The sequence below is a fragment of the Dermacentor silvarum genome, chromosome 10 (genome assembly GCF_013339745.2).
Source record: "Dermacentor silvarum isolate Dsil-2018 chromosome 10, BIME_Dsil_1.4, whole genome shotgun sequence".
NCBI classification, from domain to species: domain Eukaryota; kingdom Metazoa; phylum Arthropoda; class Arachnida; order Ixodida; family Ixodidae; genus Dermacentor; species Dermacentor silvarum.
This window is the reverse complement of record NC_051163.1, coordinates 144,258,986-144,283,744: the sequence shown is the minus strand read 5'-3', so window position 1 is coordinate 144,283,744 and position 24,759 is coordinate 144,258,986. Positions and strand designations below refer to the sequence as shown.

General features: G+C 45.7%; 1 protein-coding gene across 1 annotated transcript in view; it reads right to left on the bottom strand.

Annotated features, from left to right (window-relative positions):
* The window catches only part of LOC119431026 (calcium-dependent secretion activator-like), a 629,635-nt gene that overhangs the window by 232,110 nt on the left and 372,766 nt on the right, over positions 1-24,759 (bottom strand). Inside the window, exons 19-20 of the mRNA XM_049657435.1 lie at positions 20,593-20,604; positions 11,233-11,336 (exon numbers count right to left, since the gene is read on the bottom strand). Coding sequence (XP_049513392.1) covers positions 11,233-11,336; positions 20,593-20,604 — 116 coding nt within the window. The remainder of the gene's footprint in view (positions 1-11,232; positions 11,337-20,592; positions 20,605-24,759) is intronic.

Genomic DNA, 24,759 nt, shown 5'->3' with positions numbered 1-24,759 from the left:
AGGAAAGTCAAAGCAGTCGGTCTTAATATTTGTTTTACCAGTCATTACTTAAAGGGACACTAAAGCAAAACAATAAATCACTTTTAGACGGATAAGGCATTCTTCAAAAACTCTGCTGTCATTAATTACACTGCAATAGGTCAATTATTAGAAGTCAAAATGAATTTAAAAGTTATTTTTTTTTATTTCGCACGGAAAACCCAATGTCAGCACTTCAGTGTGATGCCATGACTTCTGAAGTAATTTTTCGTATTTGGGCTACATTGGCTCATTAAAAGTTTGCCAAACTTTCCATATTTAGTCTTGGGCTCCTTTAGAACACCGTGTCTTTACCGGTAAAGAATTAACTGGGACCCAGAAGACGCTGTCAAAATCCATGACGTCAAGGTGGCATCGGCACTCGCTTTCTGTGTTTTTCGTTTCTTTCTGGCTTGCCAAGTGGCTTCTCGTGGTAAGAGTGGTGTTTTTGGTATTGTGGAAGTGTAATCTACTGATACAGAAGAAATTCCCTTTAGTGTCCCTTTATAGTTGCTGTTGTTGCAAGACATGACTTATTTTGCTGAATGTCTCTTGCAGCGAAATACCTTCCCGTCCTACCCTCGGTGTTGACTCAAATTGGCTTTTCTAGTTGACAGCAAGAGAGATATTAAAAGCAAAGCTCACCGAACACTTTCTCCTTGTGTCAGCAGTGAGTGGTTGGCAGTTTGAATGCTGCAAGAGCCTAGCAATGATCAATACCTTGTCAAAGTGGTGATTTGGGCGAGTGTTGGTTTGAAATGGTTCTTGCACTAAAAGACAAGTGCTTCGTGCACCCCTTTTCATGTTCTAGCAGAAAAACCATTTCAACGTGTACTCACGCAGGAGGCAATTTGTTTATCATCAGCAATGAAATGCATCACTTGCAACGCTTTTCAGACGCACATGAGAAAAGCTTAACTGGGCCATTTTGTTGACTCTGTGGCAAAGATATTTTTGACAAGGAGTCCTAAAAATGAACCTTTCAACTGCTGGCTCAATTTTAGTAAAAATCGGATAGAGAGAGATACAAGCTTCAATGATACGCTGGAGATGTAAAAACTGCAATGCATGCTTACAGTAATAGCATCGGGCTGGGTGCCAAATTTTAGCATTATAGAATAATTTTTCAAAATGTTAGAGCTCTTGAAAAGTTCCAGCGACTATGGCTACTCGAAAAAACTGCTGTTCCGAAATGACAAGAATGTTTAGCATTTTTGTGACTTGCATAACATTGTGCTATTGTGCCACTGTGGAGCCATCTTTTTATTGTGCAATACTGTAGCAACTGAGGGGGTGCGCGATGTACAATAAAAAGCAGTGCGCATGACCTATGCGGTCAGTGTGCCTACGCAGCGGCTACTGTGTCTTCATTGCCGTGCACAATGGCCGGTCATCACAACTGGCGACGAGAAAAAATGCTTCAAGTAAATGACAACGGTGACGCAAGAACAAGCTTGCCGGTCATCGGGAAGATAGACGAGTTCAATGTGGACGCTGCAGACTGGACCGAGTACCGAGAGCGGATGGAACTATTCCTAACGGTGAACGACGTGCCAGACGGTAAGAAGACGGCCGCATTTCTAACGTGTTGCGGGGCCGCGACGTATTCCTTGCTGCGAAACCTACTGGCCCCTGAGAAACCTGCCGCAATGAACTTAGCGGCAATTTTTGAAGCCCTCAACAACCACTTCGTACCAAAGGTGTCGGAAGTGGTAGCAAGTTTCAAGTTCTTCTCACGAAATAGGTGGGACGGAGAGGCTGTGAGCGAGTACTTCGCATCGTTAAAGCGACTGGCCGACGACTGCAAATTTGGGTCATTCTGAGACCGCATGGTACGAGACCAAATCGTCGGTGGCATTGACGACGTGTCAATGTAAACGCGGTTACTGTAAACAGCCAATTTAAACCTGGAAACCACAATGAGTACAGTACGGCCATTAAGGCTGCTCGCAAGAATGTCTCACAAGGATTCCCGTATGCTAAGCGCTCACCCAACGCCACATTTGGAGCCAGCCCAGTTGACAGTCGAAACTGCCATGGTGGCAACAAACTTAGTGCAACATGGCCGTCGCGAACGCAGGTGTTTCCGCGGCGGCGGTACCCATCAAGCGCGCCAGTGCCAACACGTCAACTCAGTTTGCTACAAATGCAGGTGGCAAGGGCATCTGGCATGAGTGTGCAAAAGTGATAGCGAGTTAGTAAACAGACAGGCGTGGCATGCAGATTCGAGGTACGTGAACACCGTGGATGAAGTGCTTGGGACACTCGAAGTGAGTGAAACACCAGAAGCGTACAATCTTTGGGCACTCGAGGCGGTCGGGCCGGCACCCATGCACATTGCAGTTATCATTAACGACGTGCCACTAAAGATGGGACTTGATACGGGCGCCAGTGTCTCAACCATAAGTGAAACAAAGTTCACGCAACCGTTCCCATCGGCCGCCTTGGAGCGATCCAACGTACGGCTGAGAAGTTTTTGCGGAGACACACGACCAGTCGCCGGGAAGTTTGCGGCCGCCGTAAAGCTTGGGGAGGAGGAGAGACGGCTACCTCTGTTTGTGGTAAAGGGGCAGTGCCCAGCATTGTTTGGTAGGAGCTGGATGAAGGAATTCCAGTTGGGAATCGGCAAGCCGGAATCTATTTTGTCCGTGTCGTCTGCAGAAGAAGCTGTGGACCATTTTTGAGAGGTGTTTTCAGATGGTTTAGGCACGTTCCGTGGGGTTAAGGCTCGCGTCTTCGCGGCGCCAGACACCAAACCAAGATTCTTTAAGCCCCGGCGGATGCCCTTTGCTTTGAAAGACAAGTTTGAGGAGTCGTTGCAGAGACTGCTCCATCAAGGTGTGGTCAGCCAGTGAAGACTGCCAGATGGGCAGCACCTGTCGTTCCGGTGCTAAAACAAGATGGGCAGTTGCGTATATGCGGCGATTACAAGTTGACTGTAAATCCCATAGCACTTGTGGAAACGTATCCCGTGCCACGCATAGAGGAATTGTTCACGAAGCTCCAGGGAGGAGTGAGGTTCACAAAGCTAGACCTAAAGGACGCCTACCAGCAGATCGAGCTGGAAGAACAGTCACAGGAGTTCGTCACTGTCAATACCCCCAAGGGCTTGTTTCAATACACGAGACTGCCATTCGGGGTTGCTTCCGCCCCAGCCATATTTCAACGAGACACGGAAAACCTCCTGGGAGGTCTTGATTACTTCGATAACATCTTGGTAACAGGTGCTAATGACGACGAACAATGGGCAAATGTCTGCAAGGTACTAAAGCGCTTGCAAGAGGTGGGCTTGAAGCTGAAACTTGCAAAATGCAAGGTCCAGTACTTCAGCCACATAATAAGTGCTGCCGGGCTACAACCTCGAGATGCGAAAGAGTTGCAAAGCCATTTGGGTTGGGTGAATTTCTACAGAAAGTTTCTCCCCAACCTGTCAGATGTACTGCAGCCATTGCTTACCAATGGAACAAAGTGGCGCTGGACGGCAGTTGAGCAATGTGCATTCACGAAAAGCAAGGAGCTGCTCGCATCCACCCGTGTCTTGGCCCGTTATGAGCCCTCCAAACCCACGGTGTTGATCACTGATGCTTCCCCTCGTGGCCTGGGGGCAGTCCTGGCACAGAGAGAGCCTACTGGAGAACAGCGACCGACAGTCTTTGCATCAAGAAGCCTCACGGCCGCTGAGAAGAATTACAGTCAATTGGATAAACAGGCACTTGGTCTAGTGTTTGGTGTCACAAAGTTCAGGCAGTATCTCTGGGGATGGAAATTTGAAGCGGCTACCGACCACAAACCCTCGTTGGGCCCGTTAGGTGCTGGAAGGCCTATTCCGGAAACGTGCTCGCCGAGGCTTCTTCACTGGGCGTTGCTGCTGGCAGGGTACAGCTACAGTTTGAGCTATAGGCCTGAGCATGGGATACAGTTTGAGCATGGAGGCCCGATAGCCCATGCAGATGGGTTGAGTAGACTCCGCTTGCCAACAACTGAATGCTCTCCGGGGATGCCTGCGGAGGTATTTGTGCTTGAAGGTGTCTATCCCCGTGTCCTTTCATCAAAGGTGGTTGCAGAAGCCACTGCAAGAGATCCGGTGTTGTCAAGAGTGCTACAGGATTTATGGTCTGGTCATGTTCAAGACTTGACATCAGAGGGGGGGGGGGGGGGGGCATAGGTGTCCCGATTCACTGAGTTAAGTGTGCATCAGAACTGTGTGCTCTGGGGAAACCGTGTTGTGGTACCCTCCAGCCTACAAGGGGAAGTCCTCAAGTTACTACACAAGAGCCACCCTGGGGTCACAAAAATGAAAGCCATCGCCCAGTCATGTGGTGGCCGTCGTTGGACGACATCGTAACCACGGTTCAAGAGTGCTTCGCCTGCCAACAACAGCAGAGACCATTGAGACCAGTACCTATGATGCCGTGGCCATTCCCAGACAGGGCCTGGTCAAGAATCCCCGTGGACTATGCGGGACCTTACCGGAATTCCATTTTTTTTATTGCAATTGATGCATTCTCCAAATGGATTGAAGTTTTTGCCGTTTCATCACCCTCAGTGGAATGTGCAATTGCGTGCATGCGGGTCATGTTTGCGAATCAGGGCCTCTCAGACAGGGTGGACAATGGACCCGCTTTCGCGAGTGAAGCGTACGATACATTCTTGAAGAAGAAAGGCGTGAAGAGGATGCTAGTATCGCCCTATCACCCTGCTTCTAATGGTGCAGCGGAGAGAGTCGTTCAAACTATGAAAGTAAAATTACACAAAGTTGACCCAGGAGACCTTCGTGCACAAATTGCACGAATACTGTTATCATATAGGTCGACACCCCCCGAGGTCACCGGGTGTTGCCCATCCAGGCTGTTGATGGGACAGAGGCTCAGGACTGCATTGGATCTGCTGCGGCCGGACTTGAGGAAAATAGTCCTCCAAAAACAACTCGCTCAGAAGATGGAGTACGATCAAAGAGCGAAACCGAGGGTGCCAGCACAACCAGGAGACAGAGTAGTCACCAGGAATTTTCGGCCAGGTCCGAGCTGGATTCCCGCTGTATTCATCAGGCAACACAATTCACAGGTGGAGCTACAATTGGATGATGGGCGACAATGGACCCGGCATCTCGACCATGTAAGGCCAGAGTCGATGCCCGACCAGCACAACCGTCGGTGCTCCAGCACCGCACGCTCAGAACCCCATTTGACCGGAGGTACAACTGACAGTGGTTTACCGGAAGCAGCGACAAGCTTGGAGGGTCAATTACTACCATCCGGCGAGCCCTATCAACTGGAGGCCAGTGACACCACAAGATCAACACGCACCGATTGCTCCACACCTCTGCTTTGTCGGAGCACTAGAGAACGCTGTCCGGTGTTTCGGTTTTCTCCTTGAACTGTAACTACTTATATGCTGTTGTGTTAAGGGGGGAGGAAGTGTGGTAAATGACACCACCAGGCGTGCGCGATGTACAATAAAAAGCAGAGCGCATGACCTGTGCGGTCAGTGTGCCCCTCACAGCGGCTACTGTGTCTTCATTGCCATGCGCCATGGCCGCGGGTTCGATCACCACAAATACTTTTCATAGAAATAGATTATAATTGACACCGTTAGAATTGCACTTTGACCTTGCACTCAAAATGTCCTTTTTCTATAAAAAGGAAGGCAAAACTTAAAACTGTGATATTGGGTATGGTCACCCGTTTTTTCATTCCATGTGCTGGCTGGCTGTGACCCGTCCAGTTTCCCCTTGCGAAAGAGGTCCTTTGTTTCCAAGGGTATGCACGTACCATTTCGTACAAGAGTGGCAAATGACAAAACAGCTTTTTGAATAAATGCTTCAGTTGCGAGAGCGCCTTCTTTAATAAAAAGTTGTCAAGATGAGAAGCACTCTAGAAGGATACACCCTGTGGCACTCTTAGATGGAAGCCTTATAAAATGTCAACCCAACAAACCTCTAAGTGCGCTGCTAAAGTTAAAAAAAAAAAAACACAAGATGAGCACATCAGGTAGAGCTTAAGTCCTTCAGTTAATTATGTGGTCAAAATACTAGAAAAGTACTTTGATGTCACATTCATGTTTGCAGCACGGACTTGAAAAACACGCAAGAGGAACCAAGTAGACTACACAAACGCTGAAAATTGGCCTGCATATGCCCTGTGGTCTATGGGCGCAAATGCAACATTGCCTGCAAAAAGAAACATGCGACTCGGTTTGTTCCTTCCACGATTGCCGTCGTGTACAAGATACCGCTTTCATGCGGGAAAAGCTATATCGGCTCACTGGGCGCTGTCTCGATGACAGACTGCGAGAGCACCGGGCGGATGCGCAGGTGGAGGGCCCCAGGTGCGTCTGTACTCCAGCATTCGATGCTACACGTGTGAGAAATTTTTGAAGCCATAGCTATTAGCAATAATTAAAACAAATGTGTCAGCGTTCTGTCTGTTGGTCTATCACAGAAAGAGCTCGAGTACTCGAACGAAAGTGTACAAGCAGTGGTGATAGTCTTAGTTGCTTATCTGCTTCTCTGTGTAGCTGTAGTGTTCGTGGAACCTGATGATTTCTTGGTGATATGTCCGTTTTCACCCCACTTGTGTAGTGTTTCCGCTTATGTGCCTGTATATATTTCATGTCCAGCCCTTGTTCAGTCTGCTTGTTTCCTTCTGTGTAAGTGTTTTTCAAATCTGCGCTGCAAACATGAATGTGAGATGCAGCATCCAACTAGCCCACCTCACCGCTTTAAGTACTTTAATGGTTCAGCTTTTCTTGACCGAGTCACAAAGTGTCAGGCACGACCACCAAGGGTCTCAGACCACTGTGTGAATCTTTTAAATGAGGCTCTTTCTCAGTCACGATGACGATTTATTCGCATCCCCTTTGAATCGTGGCGGTGACAAATGGTCACCTATCCTACTTGAGTTAATCAGGTATGCTATACATACCGTATTTACTCGATTGTAATGCGAGTTTTTTTCCATATTTTTGCTACCTGAAGTCGATCCTCGCGTTACAATTGAATAGCGAAATTCAAGTTGTCTAAAAAGTGCAATGATACACCCAATTCTAATGAATAAGTGAAATGTGCGAGTGAAAGTGAAATGTGCAAATACGCGAGTGAAAGGGCGCGAGGGATGCACGCTTCCACAGAGAGCAAACGCACGGCGGAGAGCAAACGCAAAGTCTTCCGTTGTGCGAAAGGTCGTGGGGGGATGGGAGGGAGGGAGGGGAGCCCACGTTTAGCTGCGGCACCAAATGTGTATCTTGTGACCGGGCGCAAGAAGAACTGGCGACTCAATCTCCCACGCGACAGGAGGAAAGTGGGAAGGAAGTGCGGGAGGGAGGGGGTGCGGCTTATACTCTGCCAGCAATTGTGTTCTTGTACTTTGCGCTGCTGCGGTCTGTCGCGCGCACCTTATCTTGAAAGCGATCTGCACACGGCTCCTACCTTTGCACGCGCTGTGCTTTCGCCGTGTTTCCGTTCAAGCGATGGACCGCACGAACCTTCACTCTCTGCTGCTGACGCGCTATAGCGTGTTGACAGCGGTTGTGCGCGGTTACTAGAACACGTTACTAGAAAGTAGAGGAAGCATAAAGGAGAAAGAAGGGTTCACTGCCGTTTTCTACGCGTGGCTACGCTAGCGTGGCTGAGACGTCGGCACATACACGCATGTTCCGGCGCAATGCAGAACCGGCGACCTTGTTATTTGAGAGAGGGTGAAATGTCCGCCACATTTTTTTTTTCTTTTTGGTTTGTTCGCGACACTGAGGGGTATCCCCTAAGCTTTTACTCTATGGCGGTGCCGGAGCAATGCCGGTCGGAGGCGCTGCTGCGTGATTTGGTTCGAATTAACGAGATTCGACTGTAAATTGAATGCGAACGTTCTAGCCGCATTCCTCGACTGTCGCATATGCATGGCGGCTCGGTGCACATGTTTTGCATATGTGCGGGCCTTGAAAATTGTTGCTTTGGTTATAGTGTGGTACCACTTATAGTGTGGATATTTGCGACTCCGGCGACTTACGTTATAAGCAGTCTACACTGTAGTCATGTTTGCTCGTGCGAGCTGACACCATGCTTGTTAATTCAGTAAGTAAGCAAATGTTTCCAAGTTTATACAGCCGATAAAACAACTGTCCTTACTCCGTATAGCTCTGTACTAATTTGCTATCGCAATTGATGCTTCGCCTTTCGGGAAAATGTGCGACTTTTTCATGCATCCGGTGGTGTCACGTTACTTTAGCGGTTTTATTTTGCTGGACATAACAAAAACTCAACCCTCGCATTACTTCCACAGTTTTATTTTTTCATGATGGACGCAATGAAAAGTCACCCCTCGCGTTACAATCGAGTAAATACGGCACATGCTTTTCATTGCTGGCATTTTTGTACAATACATGTCTCTCATGAAGTGGCAGCAGCTGCACCTTCTGGCAGAATGGCTCCATGCACATTGCAGCCAGCAAGGCACAGTTGTAGGAGGAACGTATACTTACGCTTCCAGCATCACGGTCGACAAGTGTGCTCAACAAACAGCTGCGTCACCCATGCAGAGCATTGTGTGCACTAGAGCACCCTGCATGGGTTCAAGAATTGAACACATCTGCACCAGGTGGCCATCCTTTGCTTGTTCATTCAATAAACAGTACGAAGATAGTGCCAGCAATATACAGGCCCTTTGTTTCCAAGGGTACACATTTACTCTTTTGTTGGCCTAAGACCATGTAACAACACAGCACTCTGACGACCTGTGTGGTCGCGAGATGTGTTCAATTCAGAAAGCAGCCTACCTGCATCATCAGCCATTCCACTCAGTGCAAAAGCCTGCCTCAGAGCATCTGCATGAAAACACAGCCGATGCCTTGGCATAGTCAGAGACACCTCGTGTTACTGCACATGCGAACATTGTCACCAACAGCAATTCAACGAAGCGCACAAAAGGCCTTTACATCTAGCCCTGACAGACTGCTTCAATGAAAAATTACAAAACACCCTTGTAGACTAGAAAGATCCATTTGTGATATGCCGGCAGGTCAACCTCCCACTGAGGTTGTCGCATAAAATGAGTGGTAGTCAAGTTGAAAAAAGAAAAAATATCTGTACCAAATGCAGATTCTGGCTGAGGCTACTGGTACCAAAACAATAAATACTGGCAACTTGAACACATTAATGTACAGAAAAAATTACCCTGCAATGTACGAGTGAACGAGTATAGTAGGTGAATAAGCTTCTCTCAAGCAATGTTACAAATACTAGCGTTGCCTTGGCGGCAGCTGCGCTAGCACTCAACGTACACCTCCTTATTAGGCTCCGATTAGTGCAATGAGCTCAACACCTTGGAAGAGAGCACTTTTTCTCTGGTTCACATTTATTTGTACGTTTGAGGTGCCCCCAACTGAATGTACAGTGCTTGCACAAGGCTTGCAGCCAACACCAGCATTCCGCATCAAAGAGGCTTTTGCAGACCACCCACTTCTTTTCAAATTGCTTCAATTTTCAATTTGAGGGTTTACTGTATGTTCAGTTCCTCCTTCAAACATTTATTCCTTCTTGAAACATTTATCACAAAGTGACATTTCCTGTATGTATATATACATCCTCCTTATAAAAAAAAAAAAAAAAAAAAAAAAAAAAACACCTGCTGGGTTTGTTTAGCGCGTGGGCTTCGGTGGACATTTCATGCCAAGCTTGGTAGGCTTCTTTCGATCCAGAATTCATCAGCAGTTGATAAAGCTGTCAAAGTGGTTCACTCTGCCAAAACAGACTGACAGTCAGAACTTGCACACATTTTTTGTGTGTACCTATTTATGAACACGGGTGTTCTTTTTTGTATGCTTCTGGAGAGGGATGCCGCGTGCTAGTAGACCACTCGGCAGACACAGTTGAAAACTTAAAGATCTTGAGGCAGACTGATAAAAAATAAATGCCAGCCATCAGCTGTGCTCTCCATGAATGTGAGGCAGGCTTTCGCAGACTGATGATCAGCCACTAGCAGCAGGCACGTGCTGTCAGCCAAGTGGCATGCTATAGAAATACAGGCGTCCACTATGGCTATGCCCCAGATGGTGTGAGCCATTAAAAGTGCGATGCGGTGAGGATTCACCTCACAGCATTAAGATAATCTCGGACACTGTTAAAAGCATCCACAGCTGTTTGGTGGAACTCTTTGCCTCTCCTGGCATGAACACCTTTTGGCAGGTATCAAGCGGCACAGCCATTTATTTGTGGAAGGAAAAAAATTGGCATTGATCTAAATTCATTTAGGTGGACGTCAGCTATTAATTCAAAGCCACGTGTTGTCACTGTGCTACCCTTCATTCACAATGCATAATTCATACAAACTGCTTTAAATGGTACGTGAATCGATTAAGACCAATATGACCTGCGCACCCTGTCGAAGCGCTTCCTATGAGCATGCACGCGCAAAGGCTTCTGTAGCACCCTTACAAAACGTGCAAATATTAGCATTCATAAGCCCAATTTTTCTACCGCTGTATTACACCATCACTTTGCTGAAACTTGAGCCACGTGTTGTCTGTTGGTTGTGGTAACACTTAATTCTGTTCGGTTACAACTCTTTAGAAACTTTGCCAACAGTACATGTCTCTTAATTACTAATCATTACTAATTTCTCCTAGTGCCTCAACCGAGTGAAGTGCCAAAAAGCTGTGGTGTGGGAGCCCCAGAAAATTAAGTAGGTTTTTCATTGCTGATTGATTGTTGGCGTAAACACCAGAGAAAGAAACAGCTTGGCACCAGGGAGCTGTTGTGCCAGCATGTGGACTGCTTTAACGCTCACAGAGAGAGGCTGCTTGCCATTCTAAACTCCAATCAAGTACTCAGAGGAGCGCCTCGGGTGCTCCAAACCCTGCAACTGGAGTCATGCAGCAGGCTGACTGTCATGGATGCACACAGCCAACACTCATGCTGATGTAGCATTGAAAAATGAGCCCCACACAGCAATACAACTAAGTCCGCAAGAAGAACGGCGATAATAGTGCACCTCAAGGGTCACTGACATGCACAAACTCTATAAAATCGGCTCGCATAATTTCAAATATAATCTGCAAGCTGTGCTTAGCAAACACTTGACAAAGGTGAAAGAGGTAAGGTGTTACACTCTTTCAGGGCCAACATATTTCTCCTTGCAGTTACCACAACCATTATGTGCCAAGCACTTTGGTGAGTGGAGCAGAGAAGGCCTCACATATTTGAGCCAGCCTTGTCACACTCACCTCGGAGTAGTGCTCATTGTTCTGCTGAAGCAGGTCCACACACAGTTCGGCAAGGTGGATCAGCTCCTTCAGCTTACGGTTCGAAGGCAGCTGCTCCTCAAGGTCTGGGTGGAGACAAGTGCCCCTTTTTTTTTAACTGAAAACGCTACACTGGAAGCATGCATTGCACAATCCTTGGGGATTGTCACCACCACTGTTGCTATATCTAGAGGAACATACAACCGATGTTTATGGGAACAACATGGTCAAACTAAATTCAATTTCCTAGAGGTCTCGTTGATACGCATGTCACCACTGTGGCAACAAATCATTTAATCGGGTCGTATGCCACACAATCCGATGATGTCACAACTCGGCACGAGTGTGCAGAAGGCACAATCTGTGAACCATGTGGCATTCTCGCACTGTCTTACACAATGCTGGTGTGCTCTGAAATGGATCTCTTCACAATCAAGCAAGACGAACGGGCCACAGAAAAGACTTCCAGTCATTGATAAGGCCTAGTTCTTAAAACAATGACTCGAGGCTTTCTTTATTCTGTAAATACAGCTTTGTGTAGATGGTCATTTGCGCTTTTTGGCGCACAGGGCTTGGCACACACTTTTAAACCTTTCACCGTGTAGGCTGTTATTAACCACTTCATGAGCTGTCGTAATTATGTAACATCTTGGGTCAAACATGTAAGAGTAACCTTTACATAAAGAAAACTGCATTTGCTCTTCCCAAAAGTTGTTGGCACCTAACTTACTGCACGACTTTTTATTTTGCTGTGAAAACTTGGGCGAGTCTTTTTTAAGCCACATATGCTTAAACACTTTTCTAAAAAATTCTAAATTTATCAGTCAGAGGCATAGCATATCTACATATTGTAGCATATGATATGCCATGCAGTTATTGGTATGACCATGCAGAATAACCTTTGAATTGCAGAGAACTTGTAAAGTACGAGGTGATCATTTTTAGGTTTTACAGAACTTCAAAAAAAATTGCCTGTGGCAGATAGCATAATTCTTGTCCTTGAGCTGGATTATTCAAAGTGGCGGACATTACTAGTGCAAGAAATTGACACACATATATCAACTAATTATTGAAAATTTACTAATTAAAATTTTAATTATATACGGCACATACTGCAATTTATGAATTGTAGCCGGTGAGTTTGCAAGATGTATCAACTTGAAATGAAGTTCCAGGATGACACCAATTTCAAAATATTTCTTCCCGAAATGTGAGACGAAATACATGGACATTCCAGTTACTTTTGTGCTGCAATGCACGAAACAGCATTTTGTTAAAAAAGTAATCAGAACAACAGTACATTTTTACGGCGAGTTTGATGGTGCATATCTCCAAACTGACAAAATTCTGGAAATTATTCCAAGTGCATACGCCTCGCAAGCCCATTGGCTACAATCCGTAAATTGCCACATGTGCTGTAAAGTAATTAACTAAGAAATTAATTAGTGATTTTTTAAAATTACTTCAATATCTGTTTCAATTTATCGTGCAAGTAGTGTCCGCGTCTCTGAATAATCCAGCTCAAGGATTAGAATTGTTATACGCAACACACTATTTTGAAGTATTCCGTAAAACATAAAAATGATCACTTCGAATAGCAGAGCCATTGAGAATACTTGAAGCAGTTTTTCAAAAATAGGAGCGTACTTTTCACAGCTCAAACTAGTACAAGGTTCTCTAAAATTTGATATCTGACTTACTTACAGCTTTAATGTCTATATTGAACCATTTATAGACAGTGTTTTTGTGTCAATTATTGTTTGCATAGTCCATTGGCGAGTGTTTGTTTTATTTCACTAGTAGTCTTTAGAAGCTTAATGCGAGCCCCCGCCCCCCTGAAAAAAAAAAACATTCATCCTGCGAGAGAAATGTGTTGCTGCTGCTGTGTTAGCTCTTGAAACACAGCAGGCCGCCATGCAAACACTGTTATATGTGGTGCAATGTAAAATAACACACAGAAAAAGGAGGGAGATGACTTTCCACTACTTGAAGCACAAAAGCCAAATATGTACGCTCGCCAAAGAGCGAAGGCGCAGCATGTGCACACCGACTATCTCAATGCAGTGCCTTAATGTATAGCTTCAGCAAGACAGTGTGTAGACGATGAACCGAATTAATTAATGCAGCTCAAAGCCATTAGGAAGAAAGTTCCATCGATTCTTCTTTACAAGAATGAATGTGAATTTTCAGATACTAGCATCAAGCTTCCAAAGACTATGCAAAGCAAATATTGACATAAAACTGACTTTTTTTGTCTGTTGTTTTACAATGCACCACATAACTTTTATAAGCTATGCATCCACTCGACCAACATTATTCTTGTACACATTTATCGCCAATAATGGTGCTTAGAAAAAGTGCAAGCATTCTGACACTAAATCTGTTCTTGTCTGAGGAAACAAATCCCTGCTCTCATCCACCACCAACATAACACACCAATGTATTTCTCGATCAAAACATCATAGTAGGCTTACCCTGACATTTTTGTGTGCTGACTTCAAGTGTATAAATTGTGCAAATAACCTGTTTGTTCACAAACTTCTCGCACATTGTGTGACAAACTGTTGCCAAACGTTTTTTAAAGCAAACTAAGAAATTATTTTCAATGCTAAAGTCATCCCATATTTCATTGCCAGATAGAACATAGATTCCCGGTGAATATGTAGAATTTCTTTTTTCGATTTGATTGCAATAGAAGTTGTTCTATATGTATCATACACCATGCGGGAAGAGATTAAATCTTTCTGTGGCACTAGTGAAAACATTTAAAATGTTGGCAATCAAGAATAAATAATACAATTGCTATCCCTCAACAATTAGGCAATAAATCATCCCTACATCTGTAGATCCTAAATTAAATGACATTCATTAAAGAATCCCTGAAACTGAATTAATAAAATATTAATTTTAAAAAATGTTTTTGTCATGAACGGATGGAATCTCTCATCTCTCACGGAAAGCTTTTTCACATTAAGAGTGAGTACGCTATAGTAAAAGAGTAGTTAAACGCTCTTCTGGTTGATGTGAACTGAGTGTGTTGTTTGCCGATGCAGGCCTCAAAATGAAGTGTGTGTTTACTCCTTGCAAGAAGACAAGTACAGTTGCCATCACCACTGTTTACTCCTCTATGTGTACTTGTGCAACAGCTTTGCACTTATAGCACTTGCATTTTTATTTTTGCAGGTACAAAACTTAATGTGTGCATATTCTTTTCCCATTTCATTTAGATCCTCCTTCGGGGCCTAACAGCATTACATAAGGGGGACATAGAGGGATGTAAACATCAGATAACTACAGGACAGAAAAGTTAACAAAAATATGCAATTGCAACAGCGATGACAAGAAATAAAAAAAAAACACTTTTCAACAAAAATAAATCTACATTCAAGATAAATACAAAGTAAAACAGCAGTTCAATGCGAAGATTAAAGGTAAAAATATTAGAAAGAAGCTTAAGGGGCCCCTGAAACGGTTCGGACAAATTTTGTAGACGTGTAAGGTGCAGCTACAGTAAAACATTCACGTCACAATTTAAGTGAAGCGTCTCATAGTAAGAGAGCTACAGACAATTACAAGTTTCCCTCCTCCCTAGCCATGCTTTTTCTCCTCAACTCATTCCCTGAGCGATCGAGGCCAATCTCAGCCTTCCCTGGCTCTGCGTCATGAAGTGGTGTCGTGGCATCTGTTGTCTTGGAGCCAGCAAGCAAGGTGTCTCCAATACTATCCGCAAGCCATCTGGCTGTCAGTCCCCAGTGAAAGCTGGGGATCGCAATGCTATTTACTCAGTGTCCATTTGCAGAAAACCAGCTAAATCGTTTCAGGCCTGTCACTTTAATGGAGCCGCATGCTTCTTGTGCTATTCCCAATGATGCCAACTAGATCGCTTACCCATTCTACGTAGAATGGGCAGCTATTTTTCTGAGAACATGGAGGGGGGGGAGCAGCCGATCTGCCGAAATCTCTAATTCATAAGTGTTTAGGCAGAGCACTTCAAATTATTATCGCAATGCTCAGCGTCCATTTGCAAAAAACCAGCTAAATCGTTTCAGGTCTGTCACTTTAATGGAGCAGCATGCTTCTTGTGCTATTCCCAATGACGCCAACTAGATTGCTCACCCATTCAATGTAGAATGGGCAGCTGTTTTTCTGAAAACATGGAGGAGTGGAGCAGCAGATTTGCAGAAATGTTTAATTAATAAGTGTTTAGGCAGAGCACTTCAAATTATGATCGCAATGCTATTCACTCAGTGTCCATTTGTAGAAAACCAGCCAAATCATTTCAGGCCTGTCACTTTAATAGAGCAGCATGCTTCTTGTGCTATTCCCAATGACGCCAACTAGATCGCTCACCCATTCTACGTAGAATGGGCAGCTATTTTTCTGAGAACATGGAGGGGGGGGGGGAGCAGCAGATCTGCCGAAATCTCTAATTCATAAGTGTTTAGGCAGAGCACTTCAAATTATTATCGCAATGCTCAGCGTCCATTTGCAAAAAACCAGCTAAATCGTTTCAGGTCTGTCACTTTAATGGAGCAGCATGCTTCTTGTGCTATTCCCAATGACGCCAACTAGATCGCTCACCCATTCTATGTAGAATGGGCAGCTGTTTTTCTGAAAACATGGAGGAGTGGAGCAGCAGATTTGCAGAAATATTTAATTAATAAGTGTTTAGGCAGAGCACATCAAATTATGATCGCAATGCTATTCACTCAGCATCCATTTGTAGAAAACCAGCTAAATCATTTCAGGCCTGTCACTTTAATGAAGCAGCATGCTTCTTGTGCTATTCCCAATGACGCCAACTAGATCGCTCACCCATTCTATGTAGAATGGGCAGCTGTTTTTCTGAAAACATGGAGGAGTGGAGCAGCAGATTTGCAGAAATCTTTAATTAATAAGTGTTTAGGCAGAGCACATCAAATTATGATCTCAATGCTATTCACTCAGCGTCCATTTGTAGAAAACCAGCTAAATCATTTCAGGCCTGTCACTTTAATGAAGCAGCATGCTTCTTGTGCTATTCCCAATGACGCCAACTAGATCGCTCACCCATTCTACGTAGAATGGGCAGCTGTTTTTCTGAAAACATGGAGGGGGGGAGCAGCAGATTTGCAGAAATCTTTAATTAAGAAGTGTTTAGGCAGAGCACATCAAATTATGATCGCAATGCTATTCACTCAGCGTCCATTTGTAGAAAACCAGCTAAATCATTTCAGGCCTGTCACTTTAATGAAGCAGCATGCTTCTTGTGCTATTCCCAATGACGCCAACTAGATCGCTCACCCATTCTATGTAGAATGGGCAGCTGTTTTTCTGAAAACATGGAGGAGTGGAGCAGCAGATTTGCAGAAATGTTTAATTAAGAAGTGTTTAGGCAGAGCACATCAAATTATGATCGCAATGCTATTCACTCAGCGTCCATTTGTAGAAAACCAGCTAAATCATTTCAGGCCTGTCACTTTAATGAAGCAGCATGCTTCTTGTGCTATTCCCAATGACGCCAACTAGATCGCTCACCCATTCTATGTAGAATGGGCAGCTGTTTTTCTGAAAACATGGAGGAGTGGAGCAGCAGATTTGCAGAAATCTTTAATTAATAAGTGTTTAGGCAGAGCACATCAAATTATGATCGCAATGCTATTCACTCAGTGTCCATTTGTAGAAAACCAGCTAAATCATTTCAGGCCTGTCACTTTAATGAAGCAGCATGCTTCTTGTGCTATTCCCAATGACGCCAACTAGATCGCTCACCCATTCTATGTAGAATGGGCAGCTGTTTTTCTGAAAACATGGAGGAGTGGAGCAGCAGATTTGCAGAAATGTTTAATTAATAAGTGTTTAGGCAGAGCACTTCAAATTATGATCGCAATGCTATTCACTCAGTGTCCATTTGTAGAAAACCAGCCAAATCATTTCAGGCCTGTCACTTTAATAGAGCAGCATGCTTCTTGTGCTATTCCCAATGACGCCAACTAGATCGCTCACCCATTCTACGTAGAATGGGCAGCTATTTTTCTGAGAACATGGAGGGGGGGGGGGGGGGAGCAGCAGATCTGCCGAAATCTCTAATTCATAAGTGTTTAGGCAGAGCACTTCAAATTATTATCGCAATGCTCAGCGTCCATTTGCAAAAAACCAGCTAAATCGTTTCAGGTCTGTCACTTTAATGAAGCAGCATGCTTCTTGTGCTATTCCCAATGACGCCAACTAGATCGCTCACCCATTCTATGTAGAAGGGGCAGCTGTTTTTCTGAAAACATGGAGGGGGGGAGCAATAGATTTGCCGAAATCTCTAATTCATAAGTGGTTAGGCAGAGCACATCAAATTATGATCGCAATGCTATTCACTCAGTGTCCATTTGTAGAAAACCAGCTAAATCATTTCAGGTCTGTCACTTTAATGGAGCAGCATGCTTCTTGTGCTATTCCCAATGACGCCAACTAGATTGCTCACCCATTCTATGTAGAATGGGCAGCTGTTTTTCTGAAAACATGGAGGAGTGGAGCAGCAGATTTGCAGAAATCTTTAATTAATAAGTGTTTAGGCAGAGCACTTCAAATTATGATCGCAATGCTATTCACTCAGTGTCCATTTGTAGAAAACCAGCTAAATCATTTCAGGCCTGTCACTTTAATGGAGCAGCATGCTTCTTGTGCTATTCCCAATGACGCCAACTAGATTGCCCACCCATTCTATGTAGAATGGGCAGCTGTTTTTTTGAAAACATGGAGGAGTGGAGCCGCAGATTTGCCGAAATATCTAATTCATAAGTGTTTAGGCAGAGCACGTACATCAAATTATGATCGCAATGCTCAACGTCCATTTGCAAAAAACCAGCTAAATCGTTTCAGGTCTGTCACTTTAATGGAGCAGCATGCTTCTTGTGCTATTCCCAATGACGCCAACTAGATTGTTCACCCATTCTATGTAGAATGGCCAGCTGTTTTTCTGAAAACATGGAGGGGGGGAGCAGCAGATCTGCCGAAATCTCTAATTCATAAGTGTTTAGGCAGAGCACATCAAATTATGATCACAATGCTGTTCACACAGTGTCCATTTGTAGAAAACCAGCTAAATCGTTTCAGGTCTGTCACTTTAATGGAGCAGCATGCTTCTTGTGCTATTCCCAATGACGCCAACTAGATTGTTCACCCATTCTATGTAGAGTGGCCAGCTGTTTTTCTGAAAACATGGAGGGGGGGAGCAGCAGATCTGCCGAAATCTCTAATTCATAAGTGTTTAGGCAGAGCACATCAAATTATGATCGCAATGCTATTCACTCAGTGTCCATTTTCCATTTGTAGAAAACCAGCTAAATCATTTCAGGCCTGTCACTTTAATGAAGCAGCATGCTTCTTGTGCTATTCCCAATGACGCCAACTAGATCGCTCACCCATTCTATGTAGAAGGGACAGCTGTTTTTCTGAAAACATGGAGGGGGGGAGCAATAGATTTGCCGAAATCTCTAATTCATAAGTGTTCAGGCAGAGCACATCAAATTACGATCGCAATGCTATTTACTCAGTGTCCATTTGCAAAAAACCACCTAAATCGTTTCAGGTCTGTCACTTTAATGGAGCAGCATGCTTCTTGTGCTATTCCCAATGACGCCAACTAGATTGCTCACCCATTCAATGTAGAATGGGCAGCTGTTTTTCTGAAAACATGGTGGAGTGGAGCAGCAGATTTGCAGAAATCTTTAATTAATAAGTGTTTAGGCAGAGCACTTCAAATTATAATCGCAATGCCATTCACTCAGTTTTCATTTTCCATTTGTAGAAAACCAGCTAAATCATTTCAGGCCTGTCACTTTAATGGAGCAGTATGCTTCTTGTGCTATTCCCAATGACGCCAACTAGATCGCTCATCCATTCTATGTAGATGGGCAGCTATTTTGCCGCGCATTTGTAGAAAACGGGCAAAATCGTTTCAAGGTCCTGTCCAGGGCCAACAAGATGCCGCACAGTGCTACTGAAGCCCTTTTTGACTGCACAGGTTTCACAATACACAGCATGAAGCTATGGGCTACGATCGAGTCATTATTATTACCAAAAGAAATGTTGATGAAACCACACATTAAACAGGCATCAGTAGAAGAGTCTGTTGCTGGGCCTGTTGGTACATACTTGTAGAAACGATGGAACCCAGCCTTCAGGACACAAACACCAGGAGAGAAGTAGACGAACACGCGCTGGGACTAGCAACAAGTTTAATGAAAACAACCACACAACCGCGCTCTGCCTTCCCTGCGAACTTCTGTGTGGTTGTTTTCTTTAAACTTGCTGCTAGTCCCAGCGTGTGTCAGTCTACTTCTCTCCTGGTGTTTGTGTCCTGAAGGCTGGGTTTCCTACAGGCATCAGTAATTAAAAAGCAAGTGCATTGTCATTGCATTTTAGTAGTGCTGGATAAGCATACTAGTACATTCCACTTCCACACTGCAAATTCACTGGGCATTTTAAAGCTCTCAGAACAAGCACTGCTTTCTGTGTAACATCTTAGAAAAAAATAACTTGAATACCACACATATGGTTATGAGGCACACCACAGTGAGGAACTCCGGACTAATTTTGGCCACCTGGGGCTCCTTAATGTGCACCCAATGCATGGTACATGGGCGTTTTAGCCTTTTGCACCCATCGAAATGCGGCCGCCGAAGTCAGGATTTGATCCCGCGCCGTTGGGCTTAACAGTGCAATGCCAAAGCCAACACAGCGGGTCCATCTTGGAACAGGCATGCATACCACATTTGAGTCACACAACAGACTAACTTGGGCATGTAAAAGAAAACATACTTTGCTGACAGCCCATTCAAATTTATTACACATAATAAATGTAATACAAAGGCTCCTCACATCAGTATACTTTCAGTGAGAATGTGCACAATGACAGTGTGCTCGGAGCTGCTGCTGGGAGCAAAACCACCAGACTACCTGGTGGAATACCATTCTGGGACTGAGGACATGCTGTGCACGTGCAGATATACAGCTTGGACCACTAGCAAGCATCATTCCAAGTGCAACTGCTGCGTTTAGCACTGATGTGGACCAGCAAAGAACTGACGTGGGCTAGCTGGCGTCAATTTACTTTGCAGCACTACAAAATTGCATTCAATGTTTTCAGCTTGCTTCTTTGGGCTGCCTTTTTGCTGTTTTTACTTTTGATTGTTTGTGTCGCACCAAATGGCACATGCACTCTGTGACTGGCACACGAGTGCCAAGCACCATTTTCAGTACCAAGTATAAACTAAAATAAGGACTTGGCACCCCCCCCAGCTTTGTGCATAAACATGCATCGTGCTACAACACTCAAGGAAGGGCCAATAGCAAAATGAAGCAACTTACGGTACTCCTGGTCTGCCAGGTCAACGTGGAATGGTAGAAAAAAAGACAGGCTTTGACAAACATAACACTAATGTTTCCTAAAAGCTCGCAACTCCCAGTGTTAAATATTTTTAGCACAAGTCTTTGGTAAGAAAGCACTTAGTTGCTCTCGTGCATATTTGTGAGTCAAAAGGTCATTATTTGGGCAATTGATAATCTTGGAAAAAGCTATGCTAACAAATCGCAACAAAGCAAGGCCAGATTCTTGCATCAGCAGCATTTATTCCAAGATGGTGGCAGGCAGATTTGCCAACATGTGCCCGGCTGATGAGAAGCAACAGTGCCTCCAGCAGCCAGTCGCAGCCAGCCTGAGGCTGGTGTTTCAACAAGGGGCCCAAGGGCAGGTCAGCTTCAAAAGGATTCTGACAACAAAGCAAAGGCTTTGCCAGGAAATGGGATTAAGTGTTAGAATCAGACTGCGTGTCGATGACTGTGTGACATATTCAGCGACTATTTCCAATTAGAATAAATAGGATTCTATAAATTCGGCAGAGTGATAAAATGATGCCAGAAGTCTGTTAAGTTTGAATATAAACAAACGTGCACTTCACTGACATCACTGAAACATGGTCGACAAATAGTCCACTTTAGCAAGTACCCCTGCAACAATGCTTTGTGCTGTCATAACTCTATGTCAATGAACAAATCACGTACATTGTCACATACTCTGTCCTTGCTAAGCAAGTATAGTTTGTGGGGATGTGCGACTCTCATGTGTCTCCTGTGGTCCGGCTTCACCGTGTGGCTAAGTGCTGGCGGTGGTTGCGGCACGTTGCGAGAGATGGCGCGAGTGTCGCGATGCTAACGCCACCGAACGGCGGGGTGACTTGGGAGAAAAAGGTCTTTGGGTTGGGATCGGTGAGCGACACGGAGGTCCCGTGCGTGCGCCTGATCCACGCTTCGCGAGACGTCTCGCGTGGCCCGGAGCGGGGCACCAGTATGGATGAACACGGATCGTTCGAACGCGCCACCGTTCACGTGACCGCACACGTGAATGACTAGGCGATGGTGTCACAGCATGGGGCGAACATATTCGCTCGCTGTCGGGTCGCGGTGAGTCGGAATTCCTTGACAATTGTCGCGCGCCCATGCGAATGTTCTAATGGTAGCAATTCGGCTAGTGTGTATTAGTGTATGAAAGGTGCAATAAATGCCCTTTTGATTGTTTGCACTACAGTATTGTCGTTCCTTTGTCCCAAGAGCACATGTGTAAGACCCCACATCTGGCTGCCCAACATGGGGCTCTTGGGGCATTGGACAATAATTTTGACAGTATTGCTCGGTTCGAGACAACTTTTGTTTCAACCGAAGCGTATTCCTAGCATGGATTTTGATCGCTAGTGTCGGCGGCGTGCTTTCTTGAGAGAGGCGACGGTTGCTGTAGCGTGTTTGAACTTTTCAACATGCTAAGCCTTTTCGCGAGTGTTTTGTTGAAGTACACTTGTCGGTACGAGAGCCACGTGGTCTGCATCCTGGGAGAGCGAGGCCTAGCACCCGCGTAGCATTGGCAAGCCTGAAGCGAGTACGGAAGCCTCGTGGGTGGTCTGAATTTCTAATGTAAATAGCTTCTTCTATCTCTTTGACTTCAGAAGTCGCGGCTCAGGGAGCTAGGTGGCCGCGGGCCACGGGTGCCGCTACAGGCTGACTGGTACTGCGGCCTGGCACCGGGCGCTCCGACACCGTCTGGGACGGTGGGCGCCGTCAACTCGGATGCTGTGTGCACCGAGCGGGGTAGGACCACCTCACAGAGCTAACGTCTCCTCGCGGCTGCCTGTTCTTGTGCACATTTTGGGTGTCGTTGTTTTTTTTTTTTTTGGATGCCGGTTGTCAGGGTAGCGACGCATTAGGCCTAAGGCTTTACAAAGCCGCCTGTTGCACGTGGAGGGACACAACCTGGTGGACCGTTGTGTTGAGGTGTCGCACTTTGCTTCCCTCATTCTAGTTAGCCTCGCATGAATTGAAATTACTCGTTCGACTCAAGAAAGCAAGCTTTGTTCACGTGAACTTAGCATCTGAAATGCCGTCCGAAATTTCGCAAGCCGAATCGAACATCGTACCACGTGGGCGATGCGTATGCCGAACTCCTCTACCTTGCACTACTTTAGTGTTTGTCGAGTGCGTTGAGTGTACGTAGCGTGAGCGGAGTCACCCCTGGTTTGCTGTCACCTGCACATCGTCAGTGCTGCTGCCCCGGACTACAATCGAGCTACCCCAGGCGATGCAGATGCCTGTGGCCAGTTCGGCGTAGCGATTTTGGCGGCCGCCTGTGTCCGGCTCGCTACCCTCGGCGGCTGGGAAAAGAGCCGGCAGTCACCAACGGCTACAGCGGCTCTCGCCGGCAGGGCACGTCGGCGCGAGCGACGCTTGCTCGGGCCGACTTCTGCGTCGCTGTTTCCGGGGTCCTGTGCTGGAGTCGTGCCATCGAATCTGCAGAGCTGGTGCTGTGACCAACGAACGCCAGCGGTGAACCCCAGAGACAATGTCGGCTCACATGTTGTGGATAACGTAAGGATATTTCTTCGGAGGTGCCACTGTCGCATGTATTAACTTTTGTTCGCGACGCCCGCGTTGATAGACCTTGTGACATGTTTCGCCGGAGTATGTGTAGTGATTTAAGGTCGGGGGGATGTGGGGATGCGCAACTCTCACGCGTCTCCTGTGGTCCGGCTTCACCGCATGGGTAAGTGCTGGCGGTGGTTGCGACGCGTTGCGAGAGATGGCGCAAGTGTCGCGATGCTAACGCCACCGAACAGTGGGGTGACTTGGGAGAAAAAGGTCGAAAGCGCTCTCTCTTAGGGTTGGGATTGGTGAGCGACAAGGAGGTCCCGCGCGTGCGCCGATCCACGCTTCACGAGAGGTCTCGCGTGGCCCGGAGCGGGGAACCGGTATGGACGAACACGGATCGTTTGAACGCGCCACCGTTCTCGTGACCGCACACGTGAATGACTAGGCGATGGTGTCACAGCATGGGGCGAACATATTCGCTCGCTATCGGGTCGCGGTGAGTCGGACTTCCTTGACTTGTCGCGTGCCCATGTGAATGTTCTATTGGTAGTAATTCGGCTAGTGTGTATTAATGTATGAAAGGTGCAATAAATGCCCTTTTGATTGTTTGCACTACTGTATTGTCGTTCCTTTGTCCCAAGAGCCAAGTTGGGACAAAGGACACAAGTTGGGACACAAGTGTCCAACTTGCTTGAGACCCCACAAGTTGGATACAATTAAGAACTGCGCCTACGGTGCTCTATCGACCCATATCTGGCTCCATGATTAATTTTTTCATGCTTTTCAAAGTTGACTAAATGTTTATTGTCCCTTAAATGTCTCGGTGATCTTTTTATCATTACAGTAGTTTCCACTAATCTAGTCAGGAAGCTGTTGTAGACATCGTGTACTGGCCACCTGGGTTTAGCACAGCCACCGTCGAAAAATGAGGGCGATGAATGGTATACACACAACAGTAATGCATTAGCTTTCCCAAGTTTCGTCCCTTTTGTGCGTTCCCATTTTGCGCAAATGGACCCTGCTTGAAGGTTTGAAAGAAATATTCGCAGCGTACACACAGCACACAAACACTAATGCGACACGTGTCCCAGGAAGCAAAGTGCATCTGCTGATGGCTAAGTGTGCGGGGCTGCATTCTTGCACGGCATGTGCCTTGATCTCCAGCTGTGCTGTGCTCCCCGTCCTCTCCCCTCTTTTGCCCTACACAAGCCGACAGATGGGTTTTCATTCGCATGACCGTGCTGACACATTAAAGTTGAGCGATTTCTTGTAGAGCATGCGTGCACGACATGAAAATGTCGTAATTGCAGGTGACCTAAATTCTCTCAGTGTTCAGAGGGACACAATGTTGCCAGGAGAATGAGAGCATGAATCTGCAACCGCACTGATAAAATTGTGTTTTTCACATGGGGTTCGCCCATGGATACAGTTGTCCAACATGACAGCAAACCTGCTCTTGACCTTCTATTTCTAAGTGTCTATGAACATGGTCACATGGTGTTGAAGTTATTCCAGGCATTTACAATATTCCTTAGTTGGTTTGACCTTCATGTTATGGTGCTTTGGAAAACAGTGCAGATTACGTGCATCATATAGAGACTATAGGGCTGATGACACGGCCAT